The 17,182-nt window shown below is 41.5% G+C and overlaps 1 protein-coding gene across 4 annotated transcripts in view; it reads left to right on the top strand.

Moving 5' to 3' along the window:
• GHR (growth hormone receptor) overlaps positions 1 to 17,182 on the top strand; it is a 131,179-nt gene that overhangs the window by 45,589 nt on the left and 68,408 nt on the right. For 3 of the 4 annotated variants that reach the window (XM_052776801.1, XM_052776803.1, XM_052776802.1), the window contains exons 2-3: positions 1,358 to 1,442; positions 16,745 to 16,824. In XM_052776801.1, the coding sequence (XP_052632761.1) occupies positions 16,755 to 16,824 (70 nt within the window). In that variant the 5' untranslated portion in view covers positions 1,358 to 1,442; positions 16,745 to 16,754. Of the gene's footprint in view, positions 1 to 1,357; positions 1,443 to 6,257; positions 6,387 to 16,744; positions 16,825 to 17,182 lie in introns of all 4 variants that reach the window. The other variant, XM_052776804.1, reaches the window with a different exon arrangement.

Genomic DNA, 17,182 nt, shown 5'->3' with positions numbered 1-17,182 from the left:
ATTGCTATTGCATATTATTCTTGCTTTTGCATGGAAAATGCCTTCTGTTATTTTCAAATGTCTGTTAAATTTTTCTCTCTGTTCAGCTCAAGGATTTTCTCTTTTGGTAGTTTGGGGCGGGGGGGATATTTTCTTTTTTTTTTTAATACAAATGCAGAGGTGACGCTTAGCCTTTTACACATTGCACTGAGGAAGGATTCCTGAGAAGTATGATGAAATTTTCACTCACAATCACGTTTTGCTTTGAGTTATTTGTTGTTTAGGGACCTATCCATCCATTAAAATGATACATATAAAGGGAAGAAAATTCTATGGGTACAAATCAAGATTCCTGCAGTTCTTTCTTAAGCCAGTGCTAGTACTCAGTCAAGGAAAACTCTCTTTTATGTATTCCTTTCTTCTTGTTAAGGCTAGGGCAGTGTGGCCCTAGGCATTCAGTCTCAATGTATACAGCATTTCTTTAGATGTTATTTGTGGGTTTTTGCAGAATGATTTCTTTTCCTAATTATTTAAAGAGCCTGATACTATGAAATCTGGTCGTCTTTTCATAGTCCTACCCACCAGAAACCAAATTATTATGAATTATTCAATTAATGTGGGCACCATGGCTGACTTTTAAAAAATGCTTTAAAAAGCTGACTTGCATCCTTGGGAAGAAGTAACCTTCCATGTTGAATTTATGTTATTTTTATTTAAATATAGAAGTACTACTAATTCAAAACCGTTTTAGATGCTGCTACTGTGCCAAATATCATGGGAGTGATAATGTGCTTAGGAATTCTGGACATAACAAATGTTGTACTTCTTTTTTTTTTTTTTTTTTAACAGCATGCCATCTTCCTGAGACTTACACACTGTCGTTTTAGAGAAAAAAGAAATGTTACTTTCTTAAAATTACCAGTGTATAAGTTACTACACTGTAATTTATTGTCTAAAGCAGTAATAGTGAGATACTACTCATCCATGCCCTCTTCTTGGTGATGCAGAGTTTACTTCCAGTCCAGCTGTTTTCCACCACAGATGTGCATTGAAAACAAGTCTTTTGATCGGTCACCCTGACTTCTCTTTGCCATTTAAATCAGTGTGTGTGCATTTTAATGTCAAGGTTAGCGTGGGATCCTGTGGCTTGGCAAGCCCCCAGTGACACCAGGAGTTTCGGGCAGCCGCTGCTGTTTGAGTGAGAAGCCCAGGTGCTGTGCTCAGGGCCGCCGTGCAGGCTACCCAGCTGGTGGCCTTCGCCCAGGGACAACAGTGCCGGGACACCCGTTCGGATTTTGGTGTGTGACCTTCCCGCTGCCGGTGCCCTTTGCTGTTCCAGGACTCATCTTTTGTCTCTGTTTCCCCTGATTTTGCATAGGTGCTGGGATGGCTGGAGAAGGTCACGATTTGCAGTTGAGCTGAGGGAGGCGTGAAGCATCATCCATCCCCTGCTGACATTTGAGGTAATGTGATAACTTTTATCTTACCTGCAAGACTTTCTTACGGATGTTGGCTAAGCAGAGTGATCAATAGTATCCTGTAGCGCTCTGCAGATAATCCTCAGATCCCGTGATTCATTCCTACAGAAGGTGATAATGATGATATGCAGTATACAGAATTCTGACTGGAATCCAATCGTCGTATTTTATTACCCCAAACAACAGAGATATTTGAATTTAGGCTGTCAAGTTCAATCCCAATGTAAATTGATGGCTTCAAGCCCATTTCTGCCAGTCTCTAGTAGCCAGCATTTGAGACAAAGGGCTTAGTAACTGGTAGAAGTGCTTAAAAGCCATTTTTCCTTGTCAGAGAAAAATTATTATACTGTATTTTAATGACCCATTTCTCATTTATAATGTTATTTAAAGTATTAATTGCCTGACTTTTTAAATGCACAATGTTGAAACCAATGGAGGAAAAAAAAGCTGTATTTTTCCAGGGAGAGAGAACATGAAAGTGCATATCAGAACATTGTAGATAAAAAATTCTGGTTTAAATGACACTTAAATGACATCTAGTTTGAATGTGTGTATTGGGTCTAATTCATATCTGGAGTGTATTACTGAAAGCTTAATCTGATTACAGTCGGGTAAATTTGAATCAAGCATCACAGAAATACACTGTAGTATAAGGGATTAGGATCTATGATTGCTTATTCAGTGGAACTGGAAAGCTGTTATCTGGTGTTAAATGGCTGCATGAGACTTTATAGCTGTTATCTGTGTACTGTAGCAGTTCTATGAGACTTAACGGGCTATTCCTGTCTAAGTGTACACAAATGTAATGTCATTAAATAGAAGAGAAATTCTAGAGACTTTTTGCTTTGGTTGCAGTAACGGTAGGTAAAACTTGCCACCCTATGTCAATGTTTTTAATGTTTCTAAAACCAGATGGTGGAACTCCAGATGCATTCATTGCGCCATGGATCTCTGCTTGGGACACTTGTCTAAGGATATACCAATTCTACTAAGAAAATAAGAAGGTCAGAATAGTGAAAAGTTACTTGTAAAAATGCTTGTAGAGTAGGCATAACTTAGAGTCACTAGGGACCTCCTCAACCAAAGCCTTCTTTGTTGTGGTTACCGTGCCTTCTCCTACAGAGTTAAGCACACCTGAAAAACAATTTATGAATGACTTCTCTCATTTTGTAGCTGAAGCATGGCAGCACAACCATACAGAAAGCTGCTTCTGTGCCCTGTTTTTCTGGCTTTCCATGCCCAGAGAGCCAGTCGATCCTTAGCTAAGCTGCCCATTCCCGATTCCTCTGCGAGCAGCAGTGCAAGAAGTGTGCCCAGCACTGGGAGCACACAGCTTGGATGTGGGGTCTAGCCTCGCTTCTGAGCTCTGCCACGGGCTCACTCAGGGGTTCTGCTGCCCTCTGTAACTTCACCGTGTTTCAGCTTCCTATTTGTAAATGAAGGCTAATAATTCTTAACTTCCAGAAGGGACCAAGGCATCCGGATCCTTAGGAAATGCTGTTAGTCACACAGGGACTGTCATACTTGATGTGATATTGACACTATGTTACCAGGAGAGAGTACAAACTCTTTGCATTTAAGTGTGAACCTGGGCTTGGAAATTGATAGGATAGTGGGTGGTAAAAATAATTTCTGTGGTGCTTTCTCGCTTGGTATTTTCCACTAACTAGAGATAAAGAACATTTCGGCACAGGGAAGAGCAACTAACTTAATCCAAGAATAACGTGATCATTGGAGAGGGGAGATTATGCTGACCCGATACCTTGAAAATGACATGTCTGTAATTTATATTACATATGCCAAGTTAGATTTAGATTAAGAACTGGAAATGTGATAACTGTCCCCATGTAGATCAATTAATGGCTTAGCCTTCATATATTTGCCTTTCAGTACACGTTTGTCAATACCAGCTACAGACTCAGCCATCTGGAGGCAAGCTTACTGTTCAGCTCTTCTCTGAAATTGAGACATTTAATGCATTATGCACAGTAGGAAATGTTCATCTGCACATTTTCTAGGCTGCAATTAATGAAGTGTTCTACCCTGAATGAGGTTTTTGTTTATCCTAAATGAATGTGTAACATTCTTTCCTTAAAAATTAAACAGATGCCTTGTTGTTTCAAGTCCGGGATACTGAAAGTGACCCATAGATGTGGCGAGAGTAATTTGTGCCTCATTGACATTTACAATCCCAATGGAAGATAACACATGAGGCACAGCTTTAAATAGCTTTTGACAGTCCTGGTAGTTCTGCTGAATATGCTGGAAAAAAAAATTAGTATCTGGCCAAAAGCAGCAGAGATGTTTATAAAATAACTGCTGTAAAATATTCCAGTAACCATAATTTCTTCAGCTATTAACGCTTATCGAGGTACCAGGTCAGCACACCTCTCTGTCCTATAAATAAAGCTCTGCTAAGTTGCTTGCTGTGGGATACAGCGTACAAAGTATGGAAACCATTTGTGGTGCTGTGAGAGCCTGAGAAAAGCTAAGAGTACAGAAACAAAATTGACTGTTCCTCCAGTCTGGAAAAAAACTTACATGAATACAGGGCTTCTCCTTTTTAACAGCCTTTGAAGTTCAGGGAAGGACTTGCCTACACTGTAAATGTCAATAATACAATAAAAGTATCCATTGGTTAATACCAACATGCTGTAATACTTTTCTCATCAGGCAACTTGTTTGGTGATGTTAGGCTACCACAAACTAGGTATCCACCACGTGTGGGTTATGTCTGCTAGTTTGTGACTGGGATCAGATCCAAATCCTTCAGTTGATTGTTTTATGAATAGATCAGAGACATGTATACTTAACTAAAGAAGAACCCCAAACCACTATGTTTTGGGGTTTTTTTTTTTTAGCTTTATGGCTATTCCTGATACTTTTGCTTTATCAGTTCATCATATAATTTGAAGGGTTTGGTTTTTAGCATTTAATGACACAGTCATCAGTAGGACTGTATCATTAATTTGCTGCTAAATGAGTTAAATTCTGCTGCTGTCAAGTCATATGTTACTGCAGATTTGAAATCAAAGTTAAGATTCAGTTTGAACAAGTCTGGCAAACTCAGGTATTATGTCCTGGCAAAGGGCTACAGGCAGTCATATTTTATTAACTACTGTGCGTAAAATAGAAAGGAAACTAGGAATGTTAACATTAAAATATACTGCACAAAGTATTTTCTTAATGGTCTTTTTTCTTTTAGAAACAATACTCTGCAGTCATTGGTAGCCACTTTTATTCTGGATCTTGCTTCTGAGTAAAGTACCTCAAAAATATGCTGTTTGAGAATTATTTGTGAAAAATATGTTTTCCAGACTAAATATACTACACTGAACCAGTGAGAAGAATCAGATTAGATAAATCCGTGGAAACCTATCCTCCCACGCATGGCTCAGCATGCTTTAAAAATGCACTCCAGCAAATCAAGTCTTACAGTGTGCTTACTACTCTAGAGTTTATTATGCATGACTAGTAAAAATCCATATAGTGCAATCTTTGCAGTAGTATGTGGGAAGTAAATCTTGCTTTTGGAAAGGCTAAGCTCCATATTCCCACTTAGCTGCAGTGGTCCTGCTGTTAGTTCAGCAACATCAGACTGTCTTGCCCCATCCACCCTCCCTGCCTTACCCCATCCACCCTCTGTGCCCTCCCTGAGGGGAAGCAGCTCATCCCTTTCACCACACTTTGTAAGCAACTCTCCTCTTCCCATCTCTTTTCCTCATGAAGGCAGTTGCCCTCTTACTTCCATCACTAGCAGACATCAAGAAATAGGAAGAAGGAAAGGAGGGGAGCAAGGGGTTGGAAAAGCACAGCTCCCCATATCTCCCTGCACTGATGGCGGCAGGAGGAAGCCAAGCTCTCCTTTGGGCTGTGGCTGGCAGAAAAAGCTGGAGGGTTCAGGCAGCCTTCATGGCTTTAAAAGCCATTTCTCATCTCCTCCAGGCAGAGGTGACACAGGCTGGACGGCATCGTTTCATGGGCTAGATCTGGTTTACGAACTACCTGCCATAAATAAAAACCTACTTAAAGAATCCAATTTTTGTTAAAGAAAGAAATGCTAGTCCTCTTTTGCAGATGTTTCTCTGTAAAGCTGTACCATCATCTCTATTAATTTGTGTTGCAGCCCCTAGTAACAGCTGCTTGTTAACATATCATGTGACTTTCAGCCACACCAGTAAATGAAATGTAATATTCCCATCAGGACAAATCTTTCTTGAAAAAAGTAGCTTTGGGGTTGTTTCAAATCAGATAGTTGCTTAAAAAAATCACACACCGCATGATACAAGTTTCCTACCATTTCTGTACTGATACTTCAACTTTTCAGGCTCAAAACTGTTCTCTAGATCCTTTATCAAACATGTATGTAAGTATACCTAGCAGTGTCTATAGCAAGATTTAGAACAAGCATCTATATCAAAGGAATGCACATATTTTAATTAAGACTTAAAATCTTAAAACAAAAAAAACCCTTTCCTCTAATATGGAAGAAAAAGACACAGGGAAGTTAAAACACAACTGCAAGCTCTAAGTTTTGAGGACTTCCCTACTCTATAAGGGTACAGCTACTGAGTACCTCCCTACCAGCTGAGCAATTCAGCAGAAACCTGGCTGACCCACAGTACTTGTTTTTCTGTTAGTTTTATATGTCTACCATCGAGCATGTCTGAGACTGGAAGAAAGCCTGCTGTCCTAGGGTGATAAAAACTCAATTCCAGGCCAGCCAAAACCATACCCTTCTTAGCCAAGAAGTTAATTTGTAGACCACCAAGTAACCCTGCAATTAATTGTTCTCTGCAGCTCATAGAACAGCTGACATCTGGATTCACTTTCTAAGCTATGAAAGGACTACAGACTTTGAGGGCTTGGGGTTGTTTCTTCTGTGACTAAATCACCCTGGATCAATTTATATTCAGAGCTAACTGGTTGGTAAACTGTCAAAAATCTTTGCAGACTATCACATTTAAAATCTCTGAAAGCAGCAACAGAATAATATCTTCCTTGAATGAACTACACAGAGTCATTCTTTTTAGTGTATGAGTCCAGTCACCTGTTATCAATTCTGATTGCTGAAGAAAAACTTACATGCAATTAGTGAACTAAAAATCAGGACTAATTTATGCATCAGGGCAATTCAAAACTTAAAGCTCTGTCTGCTGTGATATTGCACAGTTTTAGTAATGTTGGGAAAATTATAATCTATGCAGAAGTGATTTTTCTAATGCTGCCATGTACTTTGTAGTAGAATCTAAGAGCAGCCAGTCTCATCATGCTTATTGTGAATGTGGTTCCTTACACAGGACTCAAGTGTGATTAGTAAGTGTCATACATATTTGAGGACCAGATGATATCATTGTTAATGACTTGCTAAAAAAAAATAAAAGAAGATTTTTTTTTTTTATATGGTGCCATGGTTTAACTCCAGCAGGCAACTAAGCACCACGCAGCTGCTCACTTGCTCCCCCCCCTGCTGCCAGTGGGATGGGGGAGAGAATCGGAAAAAAGGTAAAACTCATGGGTTGAGATAAGAACAGTTTGATAGGACAGAAAGGAAGAAACTAATAATGATAATAATAACAATAATAAAATGACAATAATAATAATAATAAAAGGATTGGAATATACAAGTGATGCACAAGGCAATTGCTCACCACCTGCTGACCGATGCTCAGTTAGTTCCCAAGCAGTGATCCCCCCAGGTTATATACTGGACTTGATGTCACATGGTATGGAATATTCCTTTGGCCAGTTTGGGTCAGCTGTCCTGGCTGTGTCCCCTCCCAGCTTCTTGTGCCCCTCCAGCCTTCTTGCTGGCAGGGCACAAGAAGCTGAAAAATCCTTGACTTATTACAAACACTACTTGCCAACAACTGAAAACATCAGTGTGTTACCAACATTCTTTTCATACATGAACCCAAAACACAGCAAGCACTATACCAGCTACAAGGAAGACAATTAACTCTATCTCAGCCAAAACCAGGACGTAAAGTTCCCTGTGATATTAAAGTTATTCAGTGTAAGAGCCACAAAAAGGAACAGTCATACTCTTTCCATTGTACACCAACAGTTTCCACACATGGTCACACGGATGAGACTAAAAAGACTGCAGTTTAGTCCACAGCGCCCAGTGTTGAGTGGGATGATTACTGATGTGCTGATTAAAGGGAGGGCTCCAGCTGCTGAGACTCTCGCTGACAGGTTCCTTGTGCAAGCAGCTGTGCTCCCTATTTCAGTACAAAAAGGGGTTCTGAGGCAAGACTGCTGGTCAGGCTTCAGAGGAGTTGGGTATTGTGCTAGAGCAGGAGAGCCCCCAGCAGAGTTTTACAAAACTCTCTGGCCACAGTGCAATGTTCTCCCCTTTAGTCTGCTCATTTTCATTGTCCTGTGTGTCTAATGTAGGTCCTGAGATCTAGCTTGGTATGGCATTTATTTTTGTGAATAGCCCTCACAAAATGGGTTTTAGTCTGAGCAATACCTGTGGTAGTGGTGGGTGAAGGCTCAGGCTCTCAGCTGCTCCTCAGGGCAGATATCTTGTGAAGTTTGTCTGTAAACATCTATTTCCTCATGGTCCTGTGTAAAATAACAATAACAGCAATGGAAAAATGTGAATGCACTAGTCTGTTTCAATAAAAAAGTTGAATCTGCTCCAAAGTTTCACTTTCTTAATCAGATAGTTGGTAACATGAGGGAGTGAATGCGGAGGAGGGAGTCCTGACATGAGTGGAAGCGGATGCGCTCTCCATCAGCCAGCCAGCTGGCCTTGCACTGAGCAGCTCTGTTGTTTGTAGCACCCGTTGCAGAATATCCCATTTTGAGCTGATCAGTTCAGAGTTCATGTGTTTTATTTGTGATATCTAAGAGGAAAGATTTCAATGCAGAACTGTCATTGTTTTAGAGTATTGGGGTTTTTTTTACACTGGCACAGAAATGTTTTACAACACTGGAAATATAATTTAACATCTTTATGTAAAGTGTGAATAATTATCTCAGTGAAATGTTTTTCTTTGAGTAAACCCGCATTTTTTAGTACAGATTACTAGGGTGTTGATTCTAGATACAGACTCAGACATTTCATTTTCCTTTCTTGCCATGATGTTTGACATTAAATTGATGCATTATACTTCTTCAAGCAAACTGGAATATACTTTTTGCTCATATAGAGAAATTCTCTCACTTTTCTTTGCAATTGATTATACAAATAGCAAAGAGCTGAATTTTGAATTTTGTCTTTTGGATGACTGTTATCTACGTATTAATAATAATTAAAAAAAAAAAAAGAAGGAAAAAAGCCTAGGAAAAATTACCACTGTAGTTGACAAAAGTGTTTATAGCCTGAAAAAATTACCACTCTCATAAACTGGCCTGGATCCTCTTCCTTAATGATACAAGTACATGTAAAGCTGAGTATCAGCTCAGCAATTCACAACTGCATGATAGCAGCTAAATGTTGCAATTTCTTTCCGCTGAGATGCATCTGTTTTGCTGCTTTGATGTGTTTTGGGGGCTGAAAGGCAAAGCAAGCAATTAAGTCTCTTCCAAGTTCAAAATTTTCTGTCTGTGCAGTAGATAGAAATTTAAGACTGTAACTTCAATTCTCTTTTAGGAATCCTCTTCTGACGGAGAAGATCTACTAACTAGTCTTACAGCTAAGATCCTCCCTCTGTGTACTTAGTCCACTAGGTTACTGCTGTCAAACCGTGACAGATTTTACTGTAAATAAAGAATTGATGTGCCATATGCCACAGCCATCCTTGGACTTTGTAGCCCAGTTCTTGGAGTATGACTCTATAGCTGGATTAACCTAGAACAGCTTTCAGTACAAGCCCAGAGCAATGTTCAAATTCTGGATTCACTGAAGAGCTCCTTAACCACATTCAAGAACTGATAACCATTTGGCCTGTTACTAGTTTAAGTGTAGTTTAAATCAGAGTAATTAGCTGACACATCTATCCATGTGTCGTGGTTTAACCCCAGCCAGCAACTAACCACCACGCAGCCGCTCACTCACTCCCCCCCACCCAGTGGGGTGGGGGAGAAAATTGGGAAAAGAAGCAAAACCCATGGGTTGAGATAAGAACGGTTTAACAGAACAGAAAAGAAGAAACTAATAATGATAATAACACTAATAAAATGACAACAGTAATAATGAAAGGATTGGAATGTACAAATGATGCGCAGTGCAATTGCTCACCACCCGCTGACCGACACCCAGCCAGTCCCCGAGCGGCGAATCCCTGCCCCCCACTTCCCCGTTCCTATACTGGATGGGACGTCACATGGTATGGAATACACCGTTGGCCAGTTTGGGTCAGCTGCCCTGGCTGTGTCCTGTCCCAACTTCTTGTGCCCCTCCAGCTTTCTCGCTGGCTGGGCATGAGAAGCTGAAAAATCCTTGACTTTAGTCTAAACACTACTGAGCAACAACTGAAAACATCAGTGTTATCAACATTCTTCACATACTGAACTCAAAACATAGCACTGTACCAGCTACTAGGAAGACAGTTAACTCTATCCCAGCTGAAACCAGGACACCATGGGAAAAAGAAATCAGTTCTGGTAAAAGTATTGAAGGTGTCTATTACAATGGAGATAAAAATAAATTTGGTGTTAAAATGAAGCTTTCATATAGTCTCTATTCCAAAACTGAAAGTTTGTTTAGGAAAAAAAATAATCAATTTTTCTAAAGCCAAAGTGAGCAATTAATTTAATAGACTGCATTGTCAATTTTAATGCTTGAAACTATTATAAATTGCTGAGCTTACATAGAGCTCTAAATAATATGAAATTGCCTCTGTTCCATAGTTTTAGTTTGTCATAATGATGTACCTTTTAATAATCCTCGAATTTGCATCAAACCATGTAGAATAAATGCAGCTTTATGCCAGAGTCCTTCATTCTTTTTCAGTGGTGCTGTCTTTTGTTAGGTTTTTGGTTGGTTTTTTTTCTGAAATGTGCCCTTTATGAGATTTTTTTCTTTTTTTTAATTTGCAGTGCATAATTTCTGCTTCTATGGTATTATTCCTTGCTCTTTTCATACCCCAGGTAACCACACACACTGGGTGAATGGTGTGTAATTCATATCAACTGTGAGAATTTGTTATTTCTGTTTCTTAACACAGCCGAGGATATAACCCTGACAAGGGTTCTATAAAAACAGGCATTCATCCAAGTGCTGATGATGACTCAATCAAGCTGTAGTATCAGCAAGCAAGAGAAGAAGTCTTTAGGTCTGTGGCAGGTTTAGATTGTGTTGATTGGAAGGGCTGTAACTCATTTCATCCGCAGAATGACTCTGTTGTTGGTATTCAGGGGAATGAGGGTAAGCAGGCAAAGTGATTTCAGCTATGCATGATCAGCCAAACCAGTGTGAATGTTTTTACACAAGCACAGAAAGAAAATTTCGTCTTGGTGTCACTAATCTTGCCGTGAGATAGCTTGTAAGGAATATCTCCACTGTGAAAAATAAAGGCCTTTTACCCAGAAAAATTCTGCAAGGGTATGTATGTGTGTATTTGGTAGTTGCATAAACAAGGTTCAGGACAGATCTGGAGAGCCTGGAGTTACATTCCCTTCCCAGCACTTGTTCGTACTTGGTGGTGGATGCATTGTGGTCATCTGCATTGCACGCTCTTGTGTCCTTGCCTGTTTGTGATCTGATGGAATGGTGAAACATAACAATGTACAGAAAAACTCCTCAGTTTAATCCTTCACTCAATAATTTTGTGGTTCGGTTCTGGAATAGCTGCACATGTGCTGCTTTGTCAAGCAGTGCTAAACTGGAGGAGGTTACAGGGGAAAAAACTCTGGAGTACAGCAGGTTAATGGAGATAGCAAAAGCAGAAGTCCCTTCATAGGCGCAGTTTAATGGAGTGTAATGTCCTTCTCCTTTCTTCAGATCTTTTCAGGTTCGGGAGCTATCTAAACCTAAAGATCTCACTTCAAACAACAGCAAAACTCCTTATGGTTTACTCTGAGTGTTAACATTGTTACCTGACTAGAGTAGATACAAACCATTCAGTATGCTGTGACTAAAGTATTTCTTTTCTCAGGGATTTTCTTAGCCCCATTTCGCTTGTTTATGCTATGTTCACATCTCGCTGGAGAGATGTCATGTTTAAATTCACTTGTGATTGACCTTACTCCAACATCGCTGTAGAAAAGGGCCAAGAATTTTTTTTTTATCCTTTTTATAACTCCTGGCTCCCTTTCTGTACTGAAGCAATTAGCCTGAGCTGACCTCTAGCCAAATGTTCCTGTGGTCAAGTTTCAGCTGGCTTGAGGACAGTCAGCTGCTGTAATTCTTTTTTCTGGTTTTAGCTCTCTTCATTCTTAAAAACTGCTGGAGTTGGGTAAGCTACAGCCTATTATTCCTTAGAATAGTGTATATTACAGACTCTGATTTTTTTTTTCTGTTAAATAACAGGGACTTCATTAGTGGCATTTGTCTTTCATACGCATACAGGGGTAGGTGTTGGGACGTAGATGTTACTAGATTGTAAAAGGTCAGTTTTGACAGAGAAGCCGTCTCTTGCTGGATTAACGCTGCAGCCTCTGAACAATACTGTTGTTGGCAGCGAGCTTGCAAGAGTGTCTTAGAGGAACAGCAGCGGGTGGTTACAAGACAGATTTGTGAGAACTTTCTGCAAGGCAGTAGTTGTCTAACAGTGGGGCAGATGGCAATTCAGAGGACTCTTCTCTCAGGAATTTTATTCTGTATCACCAAAAACAGTATTGTGATGGGGCAGCTCCTGCTTTGCACCAGATTTTCTCCCACAAGACCGGAGCCATGGCAGTGTAGCTCTCCCTTGACCTCTGATACCTCTAGAAGTGGTAGTTGTACCTGCAGCCCAGCAGAGCTTTTGGTATATGTGCTGGATGCAGAGAGGTCACGTAGTCCCTCGTGCCTCACACCCTTTGCAGAGCTCCTTTTGCCTGGGAGAGACCTTGAGTATGAGCCCTGTCCCAAGGGCTCTGGGTTTGAGCTCCAAGGAGGCTCGCACAACTTGCCCTTTCCAGAGGCTGTTGCACAAGGAGTGGAGCATGGCCCACCTGTGTTTTCAGATGAGAGCAGTTATCATTTTTAAGCTCAGTCCTGTCTGCATTGGATATGTTCATACTACACCTGTTGGATTTTTCTCCCACATGCAACTTGTCTGGACGGATAACTCAATGGAGGATCCCATGTGGATGGATTTAGGCAGAGCAGAGATGCTGTTGCTTTGCCTTGCTAAGATAGTGGCATTTGTGAGAATCCACAGAAGAAGAATCATTTGTTTCTATACCACATTTTAGTAGCAGAAAGGCAAGGGATTAAGCAGCAATTTTGATCACCTTCAAGGTTTAGGAACACAAATTAATCCTATGCCCTGTTTCAGAGAGCCAGATGATTTAGTCAAGGTCTGTGGCTCAGCAGGGACTTTCCCCAGCATTATAGAATTGCTCTTAAACAAGTAGTAGCTGCTGCTGGAGGGGTGGCTGTGTCCTCCCCTCTGCCTTGACTGCTCACTCCCATGCCTGTGCTGCCCCAGCTCTGTTCCCAGGGTGTGTCTTTGTGGAGTCCTGATAAACCCAGTAAGCAAGCGGATTTGTTATGATAAATGCTTATGGATTAATTTAGCTGGAACAATTTCCTGACAGAGTGCGCTGCATGCAGGTATGTAAACAAGTCTGCCAGTGCAAGAAGACAAGCAGTGCTGGAATGGGATTGTTTTCATCTGCAGCAGCGTGACCTTATTGAAGTTCAATGTGATTGTTGACCTCTGGGATGTATTTCCAGGCTCCTGGGCTGGTGCTCTGGCTGTCAAACCACTCTTCCTGGGAGGAAGCTGAGATGGCTGCTGGTCACAGCGCAGGGATGGAGGAGGTAGCCATGCTGTGACAGCTGCACATGGGGGCTGATCCTGGTCCCACCACGGAGTCATTTGGTGCTGTTATGAAAAACGAAACGGTGTCCACAGATGTGCTCTGAATGATGGCCTCTGTTGATGACATTTGTTCTCACAGAACTCCTGTGAAGGTTTGGGCTTTTCTTGTGGCTATTAGGCAAGAAGTAGGAAAGCTTGAGAAAAGTGGTAGGAAGATCAGCAGAGACTGGTGGACACAGGAGAGCAGGGAATTGTGAATATAGAGGCAGCATGGGATGCCTGGGTTTTGCAACAGGGAGAGGGCAGGAGGACTGTAAATAAAGTGACATTGTGCTCAGGCCTGTGAAAGAGAAAACAAAAATTTAGGGAGAGAGTGGAAGGGCTGAAGGGGAGGCGGAGGGGCTGTTCGACGGGGTAGAAATCATGTAAGAGGAGAGGAATTGGCAAATACAGAGAAGCATTTCTGTAGAAGATTTATTAATAAAAGACAATAAGAATCCTTTAAACAAGAGTACAGATGGAGCAAGGGAACAATTGAGCTAGCTGAAAACGTAGCTGATCTCAGATGAACCTCGTGCTGTGCCAGTGTAGCTCCTTTCTGAGGGTAGGAGGATTGTTGGCCTGTGATTTGTTTTATGAACTTTTTCCCAGCCCTGTGCACTCCAGCAGCTGCAGCCTTCGCTGCTCCTGGTCCTGCTCCCCAGGCTGCCTCACTCTCGCACTGCCCCAAATCCTCACTAAATGTGCCACCAGCCTCACCGTACCCCTTGTTTCCTCCCTGTCCACGTGAGAATGGGAGAGTCACCTTTGGAGAGACCCATATCTGCTTGGCCAGGGGAAAGTCCTGCCCGGCACCTGGCAGGTCCCCAGACCTCCCCCAGCTCTTCTCTCTGTGCAGCTGACCTGTGCCCGCTGGGACTGGCTGCGGGGTGCCTGGGTGGTGCAGCTGGGCATCCCTGCGGTGGTGTGGGTGCCGTGGGGAGCATCTCCTGGCTTGCCTTTGCAGGTCTGGGTTAGACTCTGCTAGCCTAGAACAGTTGGAATAAATGCCGCCTGTACAGAGCCTGAAACTTGAGAGTTATTGAGCAGTTGTGTTAATCAGGTTGTGAAAAAAACCTTCTGATTTTCAAGTTTTGCACTAAACAGTGTGAATGAGAAATCTGGAGTTGGTAATAGTTTTGGTTTTTTTCTGTGGTGTGATTCAATCTGTTCTTGTAGGGTAAGAAAATTAAGGAGGGAATTGTCTTTTAAATTCAGTGTTACCATAGTTTTACATACTCGGTGTGCTTGTGTTTTATAGTTTCTGACTAAATTCAGACTTTGCTAACTCTACTGGGAGACTGACTAGTTTTTGATACCCAGATTTGACAGCATTGGTTGTTAATCGGTAACACCCACTTAGAAATTGTTACTCATTAGTGGGCTTGCTTGTTTGGACACTTGTGATTTAATCTCCTATTAGATGAAGAAAGAAAATGTCTGATTGAAAACACTCCAGTGTAGAATCAAGGTTTGTCATACCAATTTACAGTCAAATGTGAAAGTGGAGCTATTTCTCTCTCTCTCCCCGCTGCCTCACTGAGCTGGGATGTCAGTGTATCTTGGCAGTTTTGTGCCACAGAACAAGAAACTGCTGCCTGACTGTTGTTGCAGCGTTCATGTTCATTTTGGTGTTGTACCTTTGGTTTTGAAGGTCTCCAGTAATGTCTGTGCTCCGCTGGCATGGTGCCATGGTTTAACCCCAGCTGGCAGCTAAGCACCACGCAGCTGCTCACTCGCTCCCTCCCCCACCCAGTGGGATGGGCGAGAGAATTGGGGAAAAAAAAAGAAAGTAAAACTTGTGGGTTGAGGTAAGAACAGTTTAATAGGACAGACAGGAAGAAAATAATAATGATAATAATAACAATAATAAAAATAAAAGGATTGGAATATACAAGTGATGTACGATGCAGTTGCTCACCACTCAGCGACCAATGCCTAGCTAGTTCCTGAGCTGTGATCCCCGCCTGCGCCAACTGCCTCCAGTTTATATACTGGACATGATGTCACATGGTATGGAATATTCCTTTGGCCAGTTTGGGTCAGCTGTCCTGGCTGTGTCCCCTCCCAGCTTCTTGTGCCCCTCCAGCCTTCTTGCTGGCTGGCATGAGAAGCTGAAAAATCCTTGACTTTTAGTACAAACACTACTTGCCAACAACTGAAAACATCAATGTGTTACCAACATTCTTCTCAAACATGAACCCAAAACATAGCACTATACCAGCTACAAGGAAGACAATTAACTCTATCCCAGCTGAAACCAGGACACATGGTTGTAAATGGTCAGGTAGTAATCCATGGTATGTATGTATTCCCCCTACTACATATGGAGACTTCATGAGCTTTTTGGGGCATGGTACAATTTTGTGCAGAAGGCTGCACTGCCTGCAAGTCCAGCATATCCCAGCTTCTGCCTTTCCCCGTTGTTATCAGATGCTGGTGATAACGGCAGGAGGAAAGTAGTGTCCCTCAAACAGGATTGTGTGATGGGGTTGTAGGCTATGTGTGTGTGGTATAGGTGAATTAGGGAGAAGGAGGAGTGTGCTTTCTGGGGAGGTTGTAAAGGCTTGTGGGGTTATGCTTGGGTTGTAAAAATTTGTATGCTTGGAGGTTGTAAAGTCTTCTGTGGATGTGCTTGGGTCCATCAGAAGGTGCCTTCTCAGAAATGATGCAGGTGGAAGTTTCCAGCGTAGGACAGCCTCCATGGCAGCTGCGAAGAGCAGCACAGCAGCTGGGGTTACTCTCATTCTTGCAGCCCCACAGCTACTGATGGTCTCTCCACTCCTGGTGTGCTGCCTGCTGCGGGCCGTGGCCATAGGTACTAAGATGGTGTTTCTTTGCCATTTGGCTTTGTGGTGTGGGAGCTGCCTTATTAAATGTCATCACTGCTCTCAGCTTTACTGCATGTAGTCCTAGACCCAGGAAGGTTATACGTGGCATGCAAAGATGAATGCAGCTTCAGAGGAGCATGAGCTGGAAAGGGGATCATCATATCGTTGTTCCCTAAAAGAGATACTGTTCTTTTCCTACTTTCACATTTAACCTATGCTCGTCATTGGGATCCATCCCCCAAAGGCTGCTGTGGGGGGAGTGTGGCTACTCCCTAGAAGCACTCTAGAGATTGACAATACTTGATTTTTCCCCCCTCTGTATTAAATGAACAAGAAACCCGTAAGCTAGTTCTCCTGTAAAAATAGTATTTACTCTCTATCCTAGACTGCAAGATGATGTATGACTTTGCGAGGCAATAAACCGTAAACTAAATACACTTCTGGTTTAAATCCAATCAGAAATTCAATAAAACTAGATAATCATTTAAATGTCTTGTCATATTAGTAATATTAGTTTATAAAGAAACTGTCTTATTTTCTTTTGTTATTACAGAATCAGAGGTATGGATCTTTGGAATCTTCTGTTTACTTTGGCACTGGTCTGTGCAAATGACTCATTTTCTGCAAGTGATGGTAAGTTTTATGATACCTCTCTGTGCCTTTGTGTGTGTACATATATTTATAGCTTTATATAAAGAGTATTTTTATTTTATATGTGTCATGTCTATGCAAGTTCCTTGACTGCATTAAGCTGGGTACATAATGTGAAAAGTGAAAAATACATCAGTTAATCTTGTTGTAAAGATAGTGGATGAGATTGAGACAACGTGTTGCAGCATTTCATAGTCAGCGTTAGATGTATGACGTGTAAACAGGCTGGATCAATGTTGGTGTTAGATATCTGGATTTTCTTTGCTCAGGTACTGAAGTTATGAAAGAATTGTATGGGGTTAATCTTTTTTATAGAAACTGGTGGGTTTTTTCTTTAACA

This window comes from Harpia harpyja, chromosome Z (assembly GCF_026419915.1).
Source record: "Harpia harpyja isolate bHarHar1 chromosome Z, bHarHar1 primary haplotype, whole genome shotgun sequence".
NCBI lineage: Eukaryota > Metazoa > Chordata > Aves > Accipitriformes > Accipitridae > Harpia > Harpia harpyja.
This window is presented reverse-complemented; position numbering and strand designations above follow the sequence as displayed.